The sequence below is a fragment of the Echeneis naucrates genome, chromosome 5 (assembly GCF_900963305.1).
Source record: "Echeneis naucrates chromosome 5, fEcheNa1.1, whole genome shotgun sequence".
Taxonomy (NCBI): Eukaryota; Metazoa; Chordata; class Actinopteri; order Carangiformes; family Echeneidae; genus Echeneis; species Echeneis naucrates.
Genome location: NC_042515.1, coordinates 4,518,835 through 4,537,639, shown reverse-complemented (window position 1 = coordinate 4,537,639; position 18,805 = coordinate 4,518,835). Strand labels below are relative to the sequence as shown.

General features: G+C 39.9%; 1 protein-coding gene across 3 annotated transcripts in view; it reads right to left on the bottom strand.

Moving 5' to 3' along the window:
* arhgef10la (Rho guanine nucleotide exchange factor (GEF) 10-like a) overlaps nt 1-18,805 on the bottom strand; it is a 90,261-nt gene that overhangs the window by 33,501 nt on the left and 37,955 nt on the right. For all 3 annotated transcript variants that reach the window (XM_029501744.1, XM_029501745.1, XM_029501746.1), the window contains 2 exons: nt 11,611-11,711; nt 2,161-2,282 (listed from right to left, as the gene is read on the bottom strand). In XM_029501744.1, coding sequence (XP_029357604.1) covers nt 2,161-2,282; nt 11,611-11,711 — 223 coding nt within the window. The remainder of the gene's footprint in view (nt 1-2,160; nt 2,283-11,610; nt 11,712-18,805) is intronic.

Below are 18,805 nucleotides of genomic sequence, written 5' to 3'. Positions count from 1 at the left end.
ATTGAGAGGAATCCATCTGCCCCCGCTGTTCTCACTCAGTAGACTTGTGATAAGGTTTATCTCCGATGCCTAGCGAGTTCCCCCAGTAGCCCAGTCTGGCTCCTGCTGAGTGGCCTGGGACGCACGGAGCTACAGAGCCTTCAGCGGTCGAGCTCCCTTAGGTGACCTGTGCGTGTTGTTCATGCTACGCTGCTTTAGAACTTTATTTTCTGTAGGAAATGGCTTCAGCCCCTTCGGCCACATCTCTCTTAATCTGGGATTTCTTTTTTGCCTCCCTTTCTTCATCCTTTCTACTCACTGTAACTCAGACTGCCAGGAGAAGCTGCAAGAGCTGGAGAATGAGATGCTGTGGCGCTTTGGCACAGAGAGGCGTGTGTGTCCCAGAGGCAGTGGCTGAGGCAAAGATGGAGACAGAGAGAGGGAGTGGGGGGCTGCTGCTGAGTTAAGCCCCTAATCACAGTCTGCTCTGCATGAAGGACTTAAAGTCACTCCATTTAATGCTACCTTCTCTTTAGTCAAAAAAGCGAAAAGAAATACTACTGCTTACCTCTTCAGGTTTCTGATACCCAGGCCCCCCATCCCTATCTATAACTGATTCACGTGATGTACTAAAGGTACACAGTTAAAGTGTAAAGTCAAACAAACGGAGATTAATACACAGACATATAGACCTAGAGACATACATGAGCTAAAACTTACCCACTGAGCAAAGTAAGCAGAAAACTTTTTCTTTCCCTCTCATTAGCCTCAAAAGGAGATACCTTCAAGCTACACAGAAAAACATGCATAGAATTATTTGCTAGTTTTTAAATCAAGTACAGCCATGTGATACAATTTCATGCTAAGTAAGGTCTGTGACTGACATGGCCACCCTGCCCATTACTGGCATGCTCAGGTGCTTCATTTATTTGTGCGCAACATGGAGAATATGAGTAAATCTTCTGAGACTGGTTGGTCCCACAGGCTCAAATATATTAATTGATTTAGCTCCACTTCCAGCCAGGTGTAACAAACTTCTGCAGAATACTCAATACTCAGAACATCATCAAGATGCTGTGGGAAATTCCCCCTGCCAGCTACACTTTCCACCCTTCCAGCTGCTCTTTCAGCCCAACTTCCTGTCTCTTCCACAGGGCTGCAGACGACGGGATAACATCTTGGTCTTAATCTAATGGCGAAACATTGATTTATGCTTGGGTGTCCCACAGCCATTAAGATAATTGCGTGATCACTTTATAACATCCTCCCCTGGTGGCCATGGTAATTTGGCTCCCACCACCACCCACCTTGCTCAGAAAGACCCGTAACCACATTATAGCGATAGAAAATGTGGCTGGAAATATCATCTTTCAGCCCCTGCAAATTGATTTCATACCATTTCCTCTGACTTCTAAACCCTTTTAGTCTATCACTTACCTGTGCTGACCATTTGATCTATTGGAGGCTTCTAGGTCTTAACAGCTTGTATTGATCGAGATTCCTCAGCCTGCATCTTGAGGAGATGCTTTCATGTCACCTTGTAATTCCAATAGTGTCTGTATTTCAGGGTGAGATCATCAATGAGAATATGTATTCCAAGGTGTTAGGGCAAGCCACGTGCACTTTGATTGCCCTCAATGGGATAAATGACGGTGTTAATGGCCATTTTGATCTCTGTCAACAAAATCTTTATTCACATAAAGATTCAGATGTGACTATGGGCTAATAGCTACCTAAGAGTAGACATTAGCGTCAGTGAAAGTCAAATTGCTTTCACAGCCAGATTTTTATGGAGGCTCTTGGCCGCCTGTGCAAGAAACATTGTTGTGTTAGAAACAATGTTCACGTCAAAATATTTAGACCTAACGTAAGCAAGAACGCTCAGAAAGCCACAGTGATCTATAACTTTAAAACTAATGACAAGAGTCATATCCATGTGAAAATGTATTCAGTTTCAACATATTTGCTCGTATGCCAACTTAGAAACACTGCAGCCTTCTTATACTAACTGAACCTTTACAAGGGAGCCCTGGAAAAGTAGGCTCTGTTGTACCTTTTCATAACATGCACACTGTATGAGACTAAATAATGTACTGATTTACACCTTCAGAAATCTCAGAATCTATGGTGTCCTTGTGCTTCTGAGGAAGGGATCTTTGTTAACAATGACATCCGAGTTACCTTTCTCTCTGGTGACTTCATAGCGAAGACAGGCATGTAACAGGAAAGCAGCGGACACCAAAGTGGGGCCATAGTTTTCCCATCGTCCTCTCCACATAACCAACCGGGCGAATTCTCCTCTCCTGAAGTTGAAAAAGAAAGCGAGTCTTTCATCTCTTTAGACCAAGGTGGAACTAACCTCATGTTGTTATACATTTTGTTCCATTGACACTTATTGAGAGCATGAAGCCAAGCTGTAAACTCTCCTTCAAGATGTCAAAACCACAGAAAATATTCGGAAAGACATTTCAGTTACGTAATATAAATAGTGGTATTAGCATGCAAATGTTATAATCAGCCAGAGGCCTATTCCCTGTTGAAGTAGGTAAGGCCAGGTACTGCCAACACTGGGCCTCAACAGTGATTAAACCTGCACTTAATCAACAGTGAGAGTCAGTCCCTGCAGGAAAAATGCAACTGCTGCATTTGAGTTATTATAATGAACCTGCCTGGAGTGTACGCCACCTCAGCGCTCGTACCTATGAGCCTCACAACAGGTGCACCTCTGACAAGGCAGAGGGCAAATCTGCCAAAGTCTCCCCATTATGTGATTTTGTCATCATCAATTTCAATTTACATGAACTAAATTGTTCAGGAAATTAAACACCTTGCTAAAATTTGCTTCCTGGTCTGCTTGCTTACAAAAAACAATGGAACAGGTCTGTTATACTCGACAGGACTGTTGGACCTACATACATCAGTTTATTACAGTTTGTTTTATATCAACATATGCAGGCAATGGGTACTCACATGGAGTTGCACTGACGGAATTTACCAAAGGTGGTAAGATATACATATTTTTATTTATCTATTTTGGCCACACAGATACCACACTGAAGATGCACTCAGAGGAAAAATACCTGTCATACTCAAAAATGTAACACATCTGAATAAAAACACAACATCCAAATTCGTGAAGAGGTGCAACAAGAATTTTCAAGGACAAGTGTGAAAAGCACTTGATAAATGTTTGTTTGGTTCCTTTCATATTTCATCTAATCTTTTGAGCACTACATGTTTCCACTCACCTCTATCACTGTGTTCCCAGAACATCTGTAAATAAAATCAATAGTATCTGCCTGGTCTCAACAATCAACGACGCAGGGTTAATAAAAAAAAAAGCTTATGTTCATAATATATGCTGATTGGGTGCAGATACAGTGCAGATTTCAAGTTACTTTGTAAGTTTGTTTTCCTGAAAAATGGATAACATACGCCAAAGTATGTTGTTTTTTCTTTTCACAATTCACTGTTGGGAGGTATAGCTAATTAATTGAACTTCTTCACCTCCTGAACAACAAACAATTAAACAGTGCTGCTAAGAGCAAGGATGGTGTAAAGAATAGGGTAGATAAACTGAGATTTAAATTCATTATCATCCATATTTACAGTCATCTAGAGTCGTCTAGTGTGCTTTAATAATTAAATTAGCTGGGTGGGAGAGTGGGAGGTAGGCAGCTTGCTTTGTGGGCTGACTATCCCTTAGCTATCAAGCACCACCATCCAAGGTGTGAGGTCACTTATTAAAAGACTTTAATTGAGGCCCAATTGTTGCGATTGGGGCAGGAAGTCCAGTAGTTTCCTTTTATCCCAGAGGTATCATCGAGTTTCTTCAGTTAATCATTACATTAGCATGAGTAATGTTCTCTTACCCTGATAGAAATTAATCTGGTTATCAATTTAAAGAAGAGACAGACACACTGAGAAAAAGAGAGTGGGACAGAGAGAAAGTGGCTGTGAGACGAGACAAATTAGCCTTAACCTTCAGTCCTTGCCACAAAGTAATGATGATGAATAACGATGTACAAATGACAAGCACAGGCATAAATTGAAAACGGCATCAAACAGGGACCCAAAGGCCATTCACCTCAACACACTGTCTCTCTTTCTCAATCACATACAACTCCCAACACATTTACACCTCTTCAGGATCTGTTTGCTTAAATTGGTGCACAAAACATAGCTAAACCCTCAAGATATGGTGCTTCACAATAATCCTTTATGTCAAAATAATACTTAATCTGTGTGTACTTAACTTTCAAGTCATTTCTCATTATGACATATAGTCATGCATTTGGAAATAATAAATAAGTCACAAAGGAAAAACTTGATACTAACTCTGCTCACTGTACGGTATGTCATATACAGGGTTCTAAATTACCACCCACCAAATGCAGGTTAAAATTCATTTTGGCGGGTGTGATAAAAACTTACTAACCAGTTTGGCCGGTGATGCATGAGGCAATCGTTTCGGTCAGATATACTGTTTTGTTCAGTCATTTATACCTCTGGCAGTGATTGCTACAGTTCCAATAAATACTGTGCCGTAATGCTACGTAATAACTTTTAATACGCCCATTGGCTGCGCAAATGCCGGTATTTCACGCTACAGTCTAGAGTGCAACCAGCGCGACAAACGAACAGAGATAGATAGTGTGAGGGAGGCCGATAAAAACAGCGAAGCTAAAGTTGAACGTAAAACATAGTTTAACATCTAAAGTAAAACTAAACTAAATGCGGTGGTGGTTGAACTTGGGACAGACGAGGTTGAACGAGAAGAGAAAGAATGGAGGGGATACGGATATCGGTGTGCGAAACGGGGGGGAAAAAAAAATTTTAGAGAGTCCCCTGCCACATTGGCTGGTGATCAAAAAAGTTAATTTAGAACCCTGGTCATATTCTTTTGTTCCATGTGATTATTCTGTGTTTTCCACGGTACAGTGCGCTGCAAATTGGTATTCATACTAGATTCACCTCATGTTGGATCTTCCAAAAATAGGATTTGCAGACTTTGGAGAAAAAGGAATTCATGTCAACGTACTAATGGTATTTACCAGTTGGGGCCCAGTACATGTGACTTAGTGTGGCTTCCAATCTATGCCAATTAGTGTCATTTTGTATGTTGACACAGACAGCAAAGAGCAGAAAAGCCTCTAATGCAACCAGTCTGATATGAGAGTTCAACAGTTATATTACTCATATAATGAGCTGGTGATTGTGCACGTGGTTGGGGTTTTTGCCAGAGGGGTATGTGAAAAGGTTCAAGAGGAGTTGTAAAATGGGATTTATTTAGGGGGAAAAAAAAAAATGATTTGTAGAAAAGGGGGAAATAAACACAAAAGTACCTTTGCAATTGGTGTGAGGTGATAATATGATACGATCCAACCTTTTAGAATTAAGCTGTATAAAACATATCATTTCAAGTGAGTTCCAAGAAACACATTTTTAAAATGAGAAATATCAGTGAAGGGATTCCTCTGAAAGAGTACGTCCGATAAAAAAGATAAATAACTACTGGATTAGTGAACCAGTACTAATGGAAACTGTGTAATTCTTAAAAGGGATAATACAGAGACTGAAATTGCATTAACAGAAATGCAATAAAAAGTCTGTTTCTGCATATAAAGTGTGTTAAATTCACAAGGAGGCGAACAAAGACCTTCCCTTGCATTACAGCCATTTCCACCTCAATATCCATGACAAATGAATCTCCTGAAGTGTCATAAAACACCGCTTAATAAGTTATTCCAGAAGCAAGGTAAGAATCAAGATTAATTTCATTTGTCTCCATTTTAAATTATTGTTTTAAATATGGCGTATTGCTATTTTTTATTTATTTTTTTTTAAACAAATGTCACTTTTTTGTGTTTTGAAAAACCAATTACAGTATAATGAGTTCCACTGTTTGGTAGCGTTTTTCTACAGCGTTAATTAAACACAATCTATATGAATGATGAGCTTCCATAAGCTAAAGGTTAAGGTCATCTCTATATACAGTGCTGTGAACCCAATCCTCAATACTGTACAATAACTGTGTATAACAGCATCATTTGTGGAGGTGTAGAGCTGGAATACTAAGTAGGCCGATTTAGTTTCTCGGTTTCCTTATTCCAATCGTGCTTTTGTTTAAAGTCTTTTGCTGATGAAGATTAATTTGCAGAGCATGGCGCTCTATCAACCCCAGTGACACAAAGGGCAAAGATATAGACTAATTAAATACACCAGTGCAATTGATATTTCCCATGGATCAATGCAAGTGTGGGATCTGTTAATTAAATCCGTGATAATGTTTACTCATCATAAACATTTCCCATGTTTGAGCAGACCGAGATAGGGAGATAATCTTTGCTGTCTGACAGATTAATTTGGAGCTAAGGCAAAGTAATTCCAGCACATAGAGTCAATGGCTTTTTCAAGGCAAAGGGTTGTGTTCAATGTTTGTACTAAAAGCATAATTAAAGGAAATCCTTCCAGCGGCTTTACTGGCCAGGCATACCTTAACAGCACAAAACCAAATACATAGCACTTGCTCATCAGGTACAGCTAATGCCATTTCAACGGATGCAAAGAAATCAGTCACTATAGCAACCAAGCTGAATCTGAAATCCCTGAGTTAATGAAAGTAAAGTCAGTCTCTGATCCAGTAGGCTGGATCTGCCCCCCCCCTCCGTGTCTCCTGTGTGGTATACATTGGCATGGCACAGGTTATCACACAGTGGATTAAGAAGGCGTGTCAGAACCTCCAAGCTGCACTCCACTCATCTATTGATCCATGTGCGAGGGAAAAAGCAAGAGACCGGCACACTTAGTAGTGTAACTGCAGGCAGCAGCCCCCTGCCTGCCCTCTGTTCCCTGCAGTGGGACTGATTGCTTGTCTCAATCATCCTTTCACCCCTCCAACCATCTTTTCTTCTCCTCCACACATGCACACACAAACACATACTCCCACACACCCTCAACTTTTCCTTCGTGCTCATTCTCGGCTCCGCTTCTGTCTCCTACGTCTCGGCAGCAATCTCTCATAATTTGACGGCCTCTTGTTCTTCTTGTGAGGGCCATCAACGTCTGCAGCCTTAACTCCGGCTGAAAGGGCTGGGACTGCACGGTAGGAAGCAATTAATTCTGCAGTGAGAAAGCCCATTAATTAGGCAATGCTTCTGGCTATTTCGTGAACACCCTTCAGAAATGGTAGGGCCACTCGGAGAGACATAAAAGATGCACTAGCGCACCAGGTTATTAATGGACCCCAGGGCTCCTGGCGAAGCACCACTGCGGGGTAATTCTCACTTTCTGTTTCTAGGCCTCATAACTACTGCATGCACTCACAAAGTGACCGTATCTTATTGGGTTTGGATGCCATATTATAAAACTTGACTACCAGTGTTCCTGCTAAAGTACAGCAATTTCCAAGCAACTAAATTGAACAGCAACACACTAAATTGACCTAAATACAATATGCAGCACGGTCACCAAAAGCAGCTGATACTCTCACATGTGGCACAAAAAAGGCTACAGAATAGAGCAGGGGCATGTGGCTGTGCCTCCTCTAAACGGAGGCAACAGGATAAACACTGGTGGGAAGATGAGGCTAGGTAAATGAGTTTTGTGATGTCTAATCACTCACTTAATCATGCATGAGAACATTAGCTATTTGTGTTGTCCACCATTCTGGGACACTTCAGAGCGTGGAAACCATTTGAAGCTAAACAAGACCATGGTTTGGTGCTTTTGAAACGCTGACTCAACTGTAGGTCTCCCCTGAGCACGGGCCAGGCCTGTCTCCGCCTGTGATGACGAGGAAGCCTCTGTGACAGTGCACCATCCGTGAAATTAAATCAACAACTCCCTTATTGTAATTACATTTGCTTAAATGGGAAGGCAAAGTGTGGGTGTAAAACAATTAACATGTAATTGTCATCCTGACCAGGTTGGTGCTGATCTATTTCCCCAAGGGATTCAATGAAATACATCAGCCCACCCTTATTGCTGCCATTTGTTTTTCAGTGAATGATCAGATGAGTACCATTATGTCAAAGGGACAATGCAGTTGGGTAAGAATTATATGTGATCCAGACAATACAGCAGTCACTTAGGCTTGACTAACTTTTTAAAATCACAGCTGATTCAGGCCCATGCTGACATGCTCATTGTGTAAAATGTGCAGCTACTAGAATTTGAATTTCCCTCTGGGATCAACAGAGTAACTATCTATCACGATCTATCTATCTAATGTGTGTTTTTGTTTGTTTGTTTTGGCTTTAAGCATTTTCAATATAAATTAATTTAAAAAACAATAAATGGCAAACAGATTGCAGTTTACCACATCTACTCTAAATCAAATCTTGTAATCAATTAGAAAATTTAAGATTAATTTAAACTCTGTCAGTAATATTGACTTTTACTTTAATTAAAGCTGTTGTCCAAAACAGATTGTACAGTATGACTTGGAATATTAGTCTCTTAAAAACTATGAATAACATTTTTTGCTTTCTACACATAGTGGATTATCTAGATAAATATACATTTTGTATTATTTTAATATCAATATTCTGTCATTAGCTGAATTTAAATGTTTTTTTGTTTTTTTTTTTTGCATTTACATTTACCAATCATTGTTTTTACCATCATTCAGCCTGATGCATGGTGTTATCACCATCTGTTCCCCTGTGGAGAACTCTGGGCTATGGAAGCTGGACATGCAGATGACCTTTGTACATGCAGGTCATTCATGCTCACTACAGAAGTGGAAAATGATGGCTCGTGCTAATGAGCTGCCACTTCTAACCTTAGTAGCTCATCGTGATCCTGTCTGAGGCTGCCGAAGATTGCAGAAGATTGCAGATGGAGAGGATTGTGTGTGTGTGTGTGTGTGTGTGTGTGTGTGTGGGCTGATAACTCTGAATGCATGTGTAGATATACATACAAGCCATTTAAGATGATGCTAAGTGTAAAAGAACACAGAATAATTGCCTTAAAAAAAAATTTAAATTACTTTTTCCCCTTAAATCAATCTTTTCTTCAAGCTGTTTTATTTGCTCGCATCCATAATGTGCCCCGTATATGGAATACAGTTAGTCAGCAGAAATTTTATAACTGCAGAGATATATGTTGCATAGAGTTCTGTCTACTTCTTAGTAAAATAGAAAAGATATGTGTGCAACAAAAAAACCTTCAACTTTCACATGTTGTAATATCTCATGTAGATCACAGTGAAAATCTTGTTTTTACATTCTCTTCTTACATACATGAGCTGAGACAACATTTGGAATTTGTGGAATTTCTCTATACAATACAGATGTGAAGGAAATTTAACACATTCATGTACGTGCTGTTCATCATTTTAAAAAGAGATGAGTGAATCAATATCCAAGTCAAGTAAGTCTTCTAGCTGAAAGATGAAGATGGTCCTTATTATCTCTGCGGCTCCAATGCCACAATCTGTGTCTCGAGCTTGATATATTGAAATTATCCAGCTGCTTGATGTCTTGACTGCGGTGGGGCATTCTGTGTAATATATCCCTTCCCCTCCCCTCCCCTTTATATCCCTCTGTTTTGTTCTGTTTTTACTGCTTTTCTTTGCGACTCAAAAGTTGTTTTTTTTTTCTCCTACACTTGGCTGCCTGTCATGTTAATGATAGAGGACGCCCATCTTCTTTAACTGTTGTTCTCATGGTGGCGTGCCGAACATAGCAGTGTGGGCTTAAGGCCTAAATCCACACTAACTTAGTTGTGTTGATTTCTTCTCACTGGTCAAATGACCCGTAACGTTTTCAAATAAAGTATTTCTGATTCTGAAAATGAAAGAAAGGCAAAGATTTTATGTTTACCTCAAATACAGGAGGATAATATGTCTGACAATGGCTGAAGGCTGCAAGGTAGTACGATAGCATGACAAAGACAAATTGATACTGACAGTTGTACTATTGTAAAGTCAGTCAATACGAGGCTGAAAATAATGTGCAGAATTTACATGCTGATAGTCTTCGGGGTGTGTGAAGTGCTTCCCTGAATCTAATATCCTGAGAAAGCGAGAATGTTCAAATAACATTCATTAGATGTTTTATTTGGGAATGCAAAATTTATTTGATTTATTTGATTACTTTAAGAAAAAAAGCTTTATGAGGTCATACTTAGATACTGATGGTCTCCATAAACAGTGCAGCATGGGGTACCTCCTACCGCACTGCTCTGAATAACTTGATGATTTGACTTTGAATATAACTCATTTCCACAAAACCAGCCACAGGGGAGGAGGGTAGCATGCTATGACTATGCCACTGTCCCCTACAGTATGCCTGCTGTGTTGTCGATAAAGGCGTGAGCAACAAGGAAAGGCTGGGGATGCTGCGCTTCACTGCAGCCACAACATTCTCTGCCTCGGCCTGATGTTTTTGATGCCATTCTGACACAGACTATATACAGTAAGCTCTACTGGAGAGCACTGTATGCTTAATGCACCTCTGTACCCTTACTGTGAAGGCAAGCCAGCAGTGTGGGGGAGGATTTTTTTTTTGGGGTAATATAAAAACAGGAGTATACAGGAAAGCAAAGTATAAGACTGCCCAGTTAGATATTCTCTGGAAAACTTCTCACACAAAAAGCTGCCTTAAATCTCTCAGAGCTAAAGGTATACAATGGCATCCAACTGTAATTCTCTGACCACTCATCTAAACAAAATATTAAATTGAGTGTTCTCCAATAACTTCCTAGGAAACCTCTAATGTTTCTGTGCTGATCCCCTCAGCAGTGGCCTCAGGGATATAACAAACTACAACAATAGAACTGGAGCGACACACAAGTGCTGTGCTGAGAGACGTGCTGCATGCAGAACAAACCCAGACTAAAGTGTCTGTGACAAGGAAGAGTGCTCAAGGCAATGTAGGGAGCAGGAAAGGATGGAGAATGAGGACCGGAGAGATGAGTGGGTTGAATATGCGTGCTATCATGGCCAAATAAACAGATTAATGTCCTCAGTAGTCTCGTCTCCGTTTTTACTACTTGATGACTGCACGCATTGATGAACCCAAGAGAGGACGACTTCCTATATTACAGCATGGATGGACTGCATAGTAGGCTTAGGCCTGAGAAAAGCAGGCAGGGGGTGGAGGAAAGGAGGAAGATTAAAAAAAATAAAACTTAAAATAGAACTACGCCCATGAATGCTGAACACTGCTGAGTTTCCAAGATCTATGAGTTAACCAGAATTTGAAAAGAAGAAACCTCACAAATAAATCAAATCAACCCAAAAATCCTTTTTTTTTTTTTTCCAGACCTAGTTGTGTCCGACATATGTCTGATATGTAACAGAAATCAGACTAATGTTTGTTTTTACGACAGATAGATGGAATAGTTCGGAGTATGAATTTTACATTGAGTAAACAGATTGCCTCTTTACTGAGCACAAAAACTTCACATGGCTCAGTTGAGAGTCTCAGTTTGTCTCTGATTATGTAAGTTGTAATGCCGGTTGTGCATTAAGCCAATGCAGAATGAAGCAAACACTGATGATGAATCTGACTTAAAACATTGTTGTTGCATTTCATTGCATTACATCATCCTGTTTAAATAGAAAAGACAATAATCCTTTCTGTTTTTGTACTCTTGTGTGTTCGTGTTTGTGTGTGTCCTTACGTAGTGCGATCTTGGCCAAATGCAGACGGTTGACCCAGGAGATCTTACTAAGGGGGTTGGGAGTGTTGAAGACCACCATGAAACTGACAGGACGCCCTGACCTGGGGGAAACACAAATACACAGGCTCAGACACATGCACACACATTTAATTTTTAACACGTTTGTAACAAAGGCTTCATCGATACTGGGTGAAAACATTCTTCTAAACTTTCCTCATTTCATCACTTGCTCAGGCCACACAGTCCTAAGCATGGTCCTGAAGCTGAAGAATAGCTCTTCTTTTGGAGCTCCAGAAAGGGCAACACAAATTTCCTCCAGTGAGTCAGCATCAGTTTGAACTGAAAACTAAAATTTTGAAAATGTAAGATAAAGAAAAAAATAGGAGATATGGAAGAAGAAATTATCAGACGTAGTTCAGCGTTACATCAGCCACTACTAGTAAAATGCATCCAAATATCTGACCAAATTGGAAGCGGCTCAGTTGCATTGCAGGTTATGAAGGTACCAAGTTTTGTTTTTTGTTGTTTTTTTTTTTTTTAAAGGAAAGAAAAGAAAAACAATGTTCAGCTCTGTTGCATCAATCCTTATATTTTATTTTGAACTGTTCATGATGTTTGCCCAAGATATAGTACAGCGCCAGCCCCATGCAGGTAATGACTAGTGCAAGGAAATGCCAGAAAAGGAAAGACTCAACTATTTGATATTTCAAATAATATTTACACATTTCCAGTTCTGCTATTTAAAACTTCAATTCCCTGCGGATACAGAGACATAGTGACATATTTAAATGCAGCGAAGGAATCACTTTGACAGAAAATTTAACCCCTATAGCTAATAAACTCATACTCACGAGGTTCAGATGTGTGCTTATTCAAATCTAATGCATGTAAATCGAAACTGACAGTAGCCATGGCTTGACTTTATTTTAAACATCAGGTTGAATTTATTCAGTTGGTTGACATTTCAGTGGAAAAAGCATAGGAATTTATGTACATGTATATCTGTATGTATATATATATATATATATATATATATATATATATATATAAAGGAAAAGTGTTGATGTGTTACATAGGAACAAAACAGTACAACACAGTTACAGAAACAAGGCAGCAACAAGGCAAAGAAATTTTTCATTTCATGGGACTTTAAGTTTAATATGGCAAGTTTTTTTTCTTTTTTTTTTTCTCTGGGAGAACACCTGCTTGGCTGCTCGGAGTTTTACAGCAGTTGACTCCAGTAAGCCGAGGCTTTTATGATTACAGCCAGCACGTCAACATTCAGGGCAGATTGTGATGATCGCACAGCCTGGTCACGGTAAATCGCTTTTAGATGGGCTCCAATCCTCAAAACGCCACTAATGTGTCGTGATTTTGGTCCCTGCCCTGTTCACCACCCTGCTGTCATTCTCTGCCCACCCACCAGATGTCTCTAGACTTTCCTTCCTTTTTCCAAATGCAATTGCTCACCTGTTCTCCCATTCCAATATCTAGGTCAACTGCATTTATCTGCACAGCTCTTCCTCATTTACCTCGTCTTTTAAAGCGTTTGTCCTCAAATCAACGGCGAATTCATTTGCTCCTCCTGCTGGAGCCCTCACCCCTACCGTACCACTTACTGAACCACCCACCCACAGAACACCAATTTAATGTCACAGAATAGTTTCAGCCCAGCATAATATCAGAACTGACTCTCACACACTGATTTTCTATTGTTTGACAAATTCAGATAGTTACAATCTGGCTGTGTCAATCAATGAAACAACTGTTCCATTGTAGGAACTTGTGTGCTGATCGCACCCCCATTGTTCAGCTGCACCCACACCTCTATCTCTTCCTCTCTCTCATACATGCAAAACATCACAAAAACATCTGTCAAGGTGGACTAACCTTTGGAAGCTATAATAAGCACCTGCAGTGAAATGCATCCTGTTCAGGTTAGTTATAAGCATAAAGACTGGTTAGGAATAAGTTTAAGTTAACAGTTACAGGACTGCTTTTCACAGCTGTGGTACTCATGGTAAAATATATGTGTATTACAAATCACCACAGATACTTTTCAATATTTGTGAATAAAATGTGAATTTTTGAAACAAAAAAAATGGATTTATGAATAAATTCATATGCTCATCTTATGAACATTCTTGGCCGATTCTTGAATTGAATTTGAATCTCAGATAGCCTTTTACTTGACTAGCTAAAGCAAAAAAAAAAAAAAAAGGCACAAATTAAAAATGAGCAGAGAAGTTAAATATAAAGAACAACTTCTATGAATCCTTTACACCTTCACAGGGTTCTTGAATTCAAACACCGGCAAAGTCTTAAGATTTTCAGAGGCACCTTTCTAGCTTGCAGTGTTGGTGAGTATTTGATATTGAACTCATTGGTGTTTTCTTTTTTTCCTCCAGAGACAGATGTGTCTCACGCATTACGCTAAATATTGTAGGCACATATTTCCACTACGGCCCCATAACTTAATCCTTAAAAGATGAAAAATGTCTACTCTCTTCAGTGCAAATGATAAATAGTAGAAATATTGAATATAGTTTGCTTACGGCTTTAAAACATGCTCGCACATACATCTTTATCCGTGGATTTGCATTTTGCCCCTTTCCCTATATGCTAATTATGGTGATTTTGACAAGTAAAATATGTAAATATGCTGTCTATGTTTCAACATATTTGTTTATCTTCCCCATATAGAGAAGCCACATACTTGTCACACCCAGAAAACAAAACAATAAGCTTTGTTTCTAACAAAAGATAAAGCTATTAAAATGACATTGAAAATGTAATTAAAATTAAAACATTTATAAAATAAAATTTACTACTATTAAAACTACTGAATCAGAAGATTCTGTGTCCCTATCTGCCATACAACATTCAGGAATTACTCAAAAGTCAAGATTTTGTTCGTGAAATTCATGGCAGTACAATGCTTTTTTTTTTTTAAATGACTATTATTCAGAAGCCACCTAAAACTTGTCCCGTCAAATGAATTAACAGTTGGCCTCCAACATCACGTTTTTTATTTTTAAGACAAGAAACTTCAGTATTGGCGACTGTTTAGTAGAAGACTGCAGAGTCTATTTAGGTTGAGTCAGCTGATGGTCTACCACAAGCCATCAGGTTTTGTCTCTGTTATATCCGCACAGGTCAATCAATTTATGTGAGCTATATTCCAGCTATTAGGCAGTGTGACGCAAACAAATACATGTCAATCAGACAAAGTTTTCATAGCCTAATCCTTTATAGATTTCTGATGTTAAGGACTCAGTTGACTGAGATAGTTTTTGTGCAGGTCTTACTCCATGCCAACTTGAAATGGACTTTCGTTGGTGCCATGCTGCTGGAAGAAATTGTTAATTGTCTCCAATTACCAGACATTTTTTGAAACTGCTGTGTGATTATGAGACAGAGAAGAAGGGTTTCTTAAAGCAGACACCGTTTCAAATGTAACCATCCAACAGAATAAAAATAACAGAGTGCAACCAACAGACCCATTCATAAGTCTAGTGACAAGCCAGTAAGTCAATTTCACAAGCTAATATAAAAATAAACCTTATATTAATCCCAAATCCAATATTAAAATGCATGACAAAATGCAAGGTTAGAGACAATTAAATAGAAATATAACATTGTATTTTTTGACATGTTCAACTTCTGTCAACTGGAGCAAAACAACTTCTCAGTGATGAAAGATCCAAAGTGAGACTGACAACATCAGCCATGAGTTATCCTAGCCATTGACAGGGCACTTGTTGTCTGGATTGATCAAGCTTTATTGGTCAAGTAGACAAGTAAGCTGTCTGGCAAGGATGAGATGTCTTTTTAAAGCGCTAAGTGGCTTTCCAAAAACAAAGGCCCTGTCTTTGTCACCTGTGCAGCCATTCCACAATGACTCTAAGGCAATGAAATGAGAGATGCAAGGGAGCATGTGAACTCTGTGTGCGTGTGTGTTTGCATCTGTCTGTCAGAAACATGTAAAAAGTTAATCTGGTGTCATTATAGGGTGACTGAGTGGAGAATGGTGTGCAACCTTAAGTTCTGCAACTGACCAATGCACATTCCTTTTCAAATTATTTCAAGGAGGAAGGGAGACCGTGAGAAACACAAAGCGAACATGGAGAGGGGGTTGCTGCAGTGTGGAGGAGAATAAAGTAAGATCTCAAACTTCCCTGACATGTTGAAAAAGTGGAGCCTTGACAAAGAGGTGTAACTCATACCATCCGACGCTTCAATATAGCTGAGGCAATTTGCGGAAGACAGAAGAGGAGACAAGGTGTGACAAGAATACAACTACTCAGTTGGTTGGATTCCTTAGGCAACACTTCATGCCCACACGGCCGCAAACATGCTAAACTGAGCAGCCTGCGATTCCTCCCTCCTGCCTGCTGATTGACAGCCGCAGTGCAGGTGTGGTGCACTGCCAGAATGGAGAACTACACTCAGGCATGCTGGCAGAGGGGAGAATAGGAGAGCACAGAGGAATGGAGGGTCTAAAAGGGAGGGGGGAAGTGGGAGGAGAGAGGCCAGAGCCGGGTGAGGGAGCAAAGTGAGGAGCCAGCCCGGCTAATTTATGGGAGCAGGTCAGTGCTGAAGCACACCTATGACAATAAAACACAAGGACAGGACAGATGTAGATGTGAGTGCTGAGTGGCAGCATGTCAAACCCTTTCCTTCACCTCACCTCCACCTTTATAAACTCAAACAGTCAGTGTTGGCGCCACAAAACGAGAGGTTGCTGATCTAGTCCTGGACAGCCTTGACAATTAGTCCCAGAAAAACTTTACAAGAGGTAAAGTTAATTCAGACTGAGTAAGATTTAGAGCAGTGGAACGGACACACCAGCTAAACTGGATCGGTGAGTAAGCGGCACTAAATGAGCATGAAAAGAACAGTAAGATTTTGAGATCCTGAAAAATCATTTAACCATTTCATCACCCTTCACCACTAAATGGTTGCATTCAGTTCCACACCACACACACTATTCCTGTACATCATGAAAAATAACAATAATGTATATGCTCCATCTAGTTTGACCTTTAATATTGTTGATTACCAGTAAATGCCTGGTTGCCACAATTTATACAACCCCCAGGTCTGGATATCCGCTAAACTAGAGAATCATAGCAGACTTGGTATAAATCTGTGAGCTAAATAAGGCCATTCAGTTGTAGTGCTTATACTGAATCCTCCTTACACTGGCTGACCCGTTGTTACTGTATGCTCAAATTATGAAATATTTATGCAAATATTCACATTAACTGTACACTATCTCGGGCAGCATGGCGGCATAGTGGTTAGCATTTTAGCCCCACAATAAGAAGGTTGCGGGTTCTGGGGTCTTTCTGTGCGGAGTTTGCATGTTCTCTCCGTGCCTGCGTGGGTTTCCTCCCACCGTGCAAAGACATCATGTTTTAGTTAATAGGTGACTCTAAATTGTCTGTAGGTCTGAGTGTGAGGGTTGTTGATCTGTTTGTCTCTACATGTTGGCCCTGTGATAGACTGGCGACCTGTCCAAAGCTGGGATTGCCTCCAGTACCCCCCACGACCCAGAAACGGATAAGCAGGAGAAGATGAATGAATTAATGTATTTCAAGTATGGCTGCGATCCAGCTGTGGTCAGTAAAAGCAGTAATTATCACTCTCTGACGCCTACTTGAATATGTGGAGGTGTTATCACCTCAAAGTGTTGCAATTTTATTTTTCCTATTTAGCATGAAAACATTTTAAGGTATTAATAATTGCGCAGTTCCCAAAGCATAAAAGAAAACCTCTTATACATCATGAGAATTTACATGGTTTCAGCTGACTGTTTTTGCCATATATATATAAATTATTTGTAAAAATGCAGCAGAGAAGCTGATGTAGGGAAATCAACATGCGAAGAGTAGGTGAACTACCTTCTCACACTAGAGGAGCCAATTCCATCAGTTTGTTTTGACTACTCAAGCAGGAACACAAACTTTTCCACTTGAGTTGAACAAAGAAAATGTGTCAAGGGTTTTCTTCAACATCAGCCTCACTGCACCTGATAGCTTGCTAAAAGCAGAGGAGTGTGGTTATTCTTGGTCACTTCCCAGTGTGAATGTGTCTGGAGGTGGGAATGTCAAGAAAGGGGGAATAAAAACAGCAAGCTGTCCTTGGATAAATAAGGCTGAAAACAGTGGTGCTAAGATGAAGGAGGGTGCAGAGGCGGACTGTTATACACATATCGCTATACACTAAAGTGCAAGAACCTGACAGATGCTGTAAAAAGACTTTGCTGTCAGATGATTCACTCTGTAGTCCGTCAGACAAATATCAGTCACAGTGACCCTTTAAACGGTCAGTGGTTGAGATATAAAGAATATTCAAAAGTAATGAGATCACTGAAGCTGAAGAGACATGTTGATGATGAAGGTTTTTGTCATTTTTCAGGACTGGGAGCATTTCAAATGCATTTCCATTCACCCACACTGTATTGGAGTGAACACAGAAATCGTAGGAGGATGTCTTGACATCACAAATAAAAGCACGTCTGCATGGCTAGATGTCACTGCAGATAAATTAAAAAATTACTTTATATTATGTGAAGCAATTTCTTACTTATCTCTTGTGACATCTAGCCATGTGTCTAGTGACGTCAAAGGAACAAATTATATTAGTAATTTCAAATGATATGGTTCTTACACAATGTAAGTATTATGTTCTATGGTGCATGGTCATAAAAACAAATTTCCCTCAACTAACTATCTCATTGTTTTCTTATCGTTTGTGTGACACATTTTAAGATGGATCCTGCTTTAGACCTGTTCACAGGCACACCTCTCTTCATTCACATGCAATGATCAGACAACCCCCCTCCCCCAAGTACAGACACAGAGCTAAGGTTATAAAGACTCTCTGGAGTGTTTTAGGGAGAACCGCTGTTTGGAGAAGTCTTCACACAAGAATGTACTAGAACTAAAGCCTAAACCAGACATAAGACCGTGAATGGAAAACCTGCCATTTGCTTTACAGGTAGCCCTGCAGTCTGCACAAAAGGCTTTAAGCTTACAATACTCCTCCTTCATGTATTCTATGTTGGCAGGAGAAGGAAATGTAGCAACAAACACATTTGGTTAAATGAATGAAATTTGAACTCTGTGTCTCTGTATCACTTGCCAGTATGGCCTATGTATCAGTGCCTGTGGTTGCTTAAGCAGACGCA